Here is a 4,102-nt window from a genome sequence, read left to right on the forward strand (position 1 = left end):
TAGTCATATAAATTAAACTAGTGGTGACAGACAGTGAGGTCATTACTAGGGTTGAGTAACGAAATCGAGAAAATCGAAAAATCGATACGAATTGAGTAAAACGGTTCGATTCGGTTTAGTTTGACATTATACGGTTCGATTTTCGGTTCGATTTAAAGTCTCAATTCTTTTGATTCGGTTCGTTCGAGTTTTTCATATGGAACCCATTTATTTCATATTAAACATAATAGGCAACTTTTTTTAAAAAAAGTATAGTTTCAAGTGATTTTTTTATTAAAAAATCGATAAATCGAACCGAACCGAACCGAAAAATCCAAATCGTTAAAAAAACAGAACCGGACCGAAAAAATCAATTTCAATTTTTTCAATTTTTTAACCATTTGATTTCGGTTTCGGTTTAAATTTTGAAAAATCATTTATTTCGATTCGGTTCAATTTTTGATAAAAACCGAACCGAACCGAATACACCCCTAATCTTTAATGATCAACACTAAAAATAATATCAATGGTCAATTTTTCTTCTCTTAAAACATTATCTTTATGGATTCCTGCATCTTAAGTTAACACAGCAATGAACAAGTCAATGGAGGCTCAATGCTGCTGCCACTTATTTATTCTACTCTCCCTTTATTCATCCATTGATTCATTCCAAACATCGCCGTTAAGACTTTGTAAAATCGATCCATGTTTCAGTTCAAAGGCCAGCAAAATACGCCGAGCAGCTTAAAGCCTTATCTGAAGATAAAACCAAGCCAAGCCATGGTCGTAAACACCTTGAAATCTCAAACAAGGTCGACAGAGATGGATCCTGGAATCTGGAGCAACCTGCCACAAGAACTCCTGGAGCACGTACTCTGTTTTTTGCCTCTTAAAACCTTGTTGAATTTGAGGTGCACTTGTAAGAACTTCAACTCCCTTGTATTCACTCCTCCTTTCGTTTCCGAGCACTCTTCTGCTTCTCATTTGTCCTCGTTTCTGTTGCTTTCTCATCCACAATTTTACAGTCATTTTCCCCTGTATGATGTCACCATTGGGTCATGGCGTAAATTGGTAGTTCCCGACTCTTTGTTCCCTTCCGAGTTCAATCTGGTTTCATCGTCCAATGGACTTTTATGCTTTTCCCTCTCCAACTCATGTTCTTTCCTTGTATGTAACATGTTGGGTAAATCTTCAAGGGTTATTCAACACCCTTTCTTCCCTTTCTCTTTCGGGCTGCTCACTTTGGTTTCAACTCCAAAAGGCTATAAAATCTTCATGCTCTGCTCTAAATTCCCTTCCAATTACGCCTTCGTGTACGACTCAAAGGATCATTCTTGGACAAGACACGATGGTTTTCAACCTCTCTTGATCGATAATCTCCACCAAGAAGGTGCATTCTACAAAGGGTGTTTGTGGTTCAGTACACCAGAGCCGTTCTCAATCGTGTGCTTCGATTTGGAAAGCGGAAGATGGGGGAACTTGAACACTGAAATGCCCAGGGAGCTGACGTTTGTGAGGCTGGTGAGCGATGATGTGAAAGGGAAGCTGTATTTGGTGGGAGGGATGGGGAGGAATGGGATTTCGAGGAGCGTGAGATTGTGGGAACTGGGGAAGGGGGAGAAATGGAAGGAACTTGAAAGATTGCCTGAGTTGATGTGCAGGAAATTTTTGTCGGTTTGTTACCACAATTATGAGCAATTTTATTGCTTTTGGCATGAGGGGATGATCTGTGTTTGCTGCCATACTTGGCCGGAGATTTTGTATTACAAGGTTTCCAGGAGGAGCTGGCATTGGTTGCCCAAGTGTCCTTTAATGCCCGACAAGTGGAGCTGTGGGTTTAAGTGGTTCTCTTTCGCTCCACATTTATATGCTTTGGCCTGACCCACTGTTACTGTTTTACCTTGTTTGCTTAGCAATAAAAAATTATTCTATGGCCTTTTGTTTCAAAGGGAATTGCACTTGTTCTGTTTAATAATTGTAGTTATCGTGATGATTTTTGTGGGAATTATTTGACGGGATCTCTGTTTAAGCAATTATTTTCTGTTGATAAATCAAGGCAGATCCATACAATTTTAATTGCGCCATCTTCTTTTAAAAAAATTAAAAATAATAATTGCGCTTTGAAATATAAATTATATCGATAGTCTCTTATATTTTCACTATGATTGACTTTAGTCACCAAAAATAAATTAAAAAAAATATATCTAATTTATCGGTCCGTTTGATTTTAGCATTAACCTTTAACAAAAGTATTATGTTTACAATTAAAAATTTTTAAAAAATTCACGTGTTTCTTCTTCTTCTTGAGCTTAAACCCGTAACAATTAAAAAATAAACAAAACTCTTTAAGATATCACCATATCCACCGAAACACGCTTCTAAATAACAAACGGAGCTCCGTCGCTAGCCACCCCACCAAGTACCCTGGTAGCTATGGCCACCGCACCACACTTTAATCTCCCATGACCCTTGTAAGCAACCCAACACGTTGCCGATAAGCTGCTTTTACTCTCTGGCAAGATAACAGCCGACGACTTTGGAATCATCGCGTCAGAAAATCGAAGGTTTTGAATCGAAAAGTTAAGAAAATTATCGTAGTCATGGTTGTGAATATCGAAAGAAGTGGTGTAGTTGTTGATATTATGACGATTAAGACACAATATTATATTGCTCCGATCAATGGGTGTCGAGAAAGATGAGATAAACAAGTACAAGAAGAGGAAGAAGAAGAAGAATAGTAGAGTTTAGAAACTTGAGTTCTCCATGACTGCTGCTGAAGGTAAGATTAAGAAATCTGGAAAGAGGTGTTGCGAGTTTTAATGGAATCCATGGCTTCACAACGTAGTTTAGAAACACATTCAAACATAAACTTCAAAGTCGTAGATTCTCCTCATATCAAAAAAATAAAGTCTAACGTAAAGCATCTCTCTTCGAGTATTATCGGAACCAAAGCTGGAGTTGTTCAAAACACAAACGTTGGATGCCCTCCTTTTGTTGCTTCGGGTTCAGGTTCAACCCTTGGTTTTGATGGCTGGAAATGCCCTGCTGATAATAATCATCACGGTGGGTGATGGTGGTTAAGCAATGAAGATGAGACCGAGACTCTTTTCTCTTCGAGGAACATCTTGTCGGATTCATCCCAATCCTTCATCGGCTGACTTCACCATTAGAGACGTTTAGGTGTAGCAATATTCTTCGGAGAAGGACCAAGAACCAAAGCTGAGACATGGGGGTTTTAACATTGGAAGGAGATGATAATGATAATAACAACAACAAAGTGAGAGATAGCTTTCCTGTAGTGAATCATTTAAGTGATCTGTACAATGATTTTAAGACATCAATGGTGGAGATAATCATTGAGAGACTATCTGATTAATGTGTTTTTTTTTTTGCATGGTTTTGTCTGAAATGATGGTGGATGGTCAATGGGGAAGAAGAAAGAGAAGAAGGGGCCGTGATTTTTTTTTTAATTTTTTAATTGCCATATAATAATTTTGTTAATGGTTTAATAGAAGTTAACGGTAGGAGACTTAAATTGGACGAACCGATAACGTTAGAAAATTAAATAAGACAGATAAATAACGATAAGTACTGTTTCCCCTTAAATTTTTTTCTTGGTGATCAAAGTCGGTCATACCGAAAGTATAAAATACTATCGGCATAGTTTACCTATTTTTCAAAACATTTTGTTTTTACTTTTTGTCCTTTTCAAATAATAATTTTTATATAATTCTAATTACGTCTTCCGTATGTAATATATGTATAGTTAATGAATAAAAAAGATATTTTAAAAATAAAAATAAATAAATCATTTATATTTTCGTATAAAGTGGAATTTGTATTTTCTATTTATTTCGGGTACCATTAACGTGTTTCCAGCACTGTATATCATAAAAAGTGTTACTACTTTGTTTATATTTGTTAATTGGTATTTTAAGAATAATATTTATTTATTGTAAAGTTGAAAATTCAGAAGGAATAAAGATAATGGAGAAAAAATATTTTAAAATGGATATATTATCAGGCTGCTATTTGCGATGACATGCAACAATTTTCGATCAGTTTTAAGTTGAAATCCTGCTTGTGTTTTTGTATTCTAGCGTTTCTGGTGATGAAAATGAAG

The 4,102-nt window shown here is 36.1% G+C and overlaps 1 protein-coding gene across 1 annotated transcript; it reads left to right on the forward strand.

Annotated features, from left to right (window-relative positions):
* Positions 1 to 677: 677 nt before the first annotated feature.
* LOC120188509 (F-box/kelch-repeat protein At5g43190-like) lies at positions 678 to 1,860 on the forward strand. Its single transcript, XM_039191914.1, has one exon. The coding sequence runs from the start codon at positions 685 to 687 to the stop codon at positions 1,858 to 1,860; it is 1,176 nt and encodes a 391-aa protein (XP_039047845.1). The 5' UTR covers positions 678 to 684.
* Positions 1,861 to 4,102: the final 2,242 nt, after the last annotated feature.

Source organism: Hibiscus syriacus, unplaced genomic scaffold, assembly GCF_006381635.1.
Source record: "Hibiscus syriacus cultivar Baekdansim isolate YM2019G1 unplaced genomic scaffold, ASM638163v2 tig00116946_pilon, whole genome shotgun sequence".
In the NCBI taxonomy this organism is placed as follows: Eukaryota; Viridiplantae; Streptophyta; class Magnoliopsida; order Malvales; family Malvaceae; genus Hibiscus; species Hibiscus syriacus.

Excerpts from the sequence above, each read along its gene's own strand:
- LOC120188509 (XM_039191914.1), top strand. The coding sequence starts at position 685 with ATGTTTCAGTTCAAAGGCCAGCAAAATACGCCGAGCAGCTTAAAGCCT.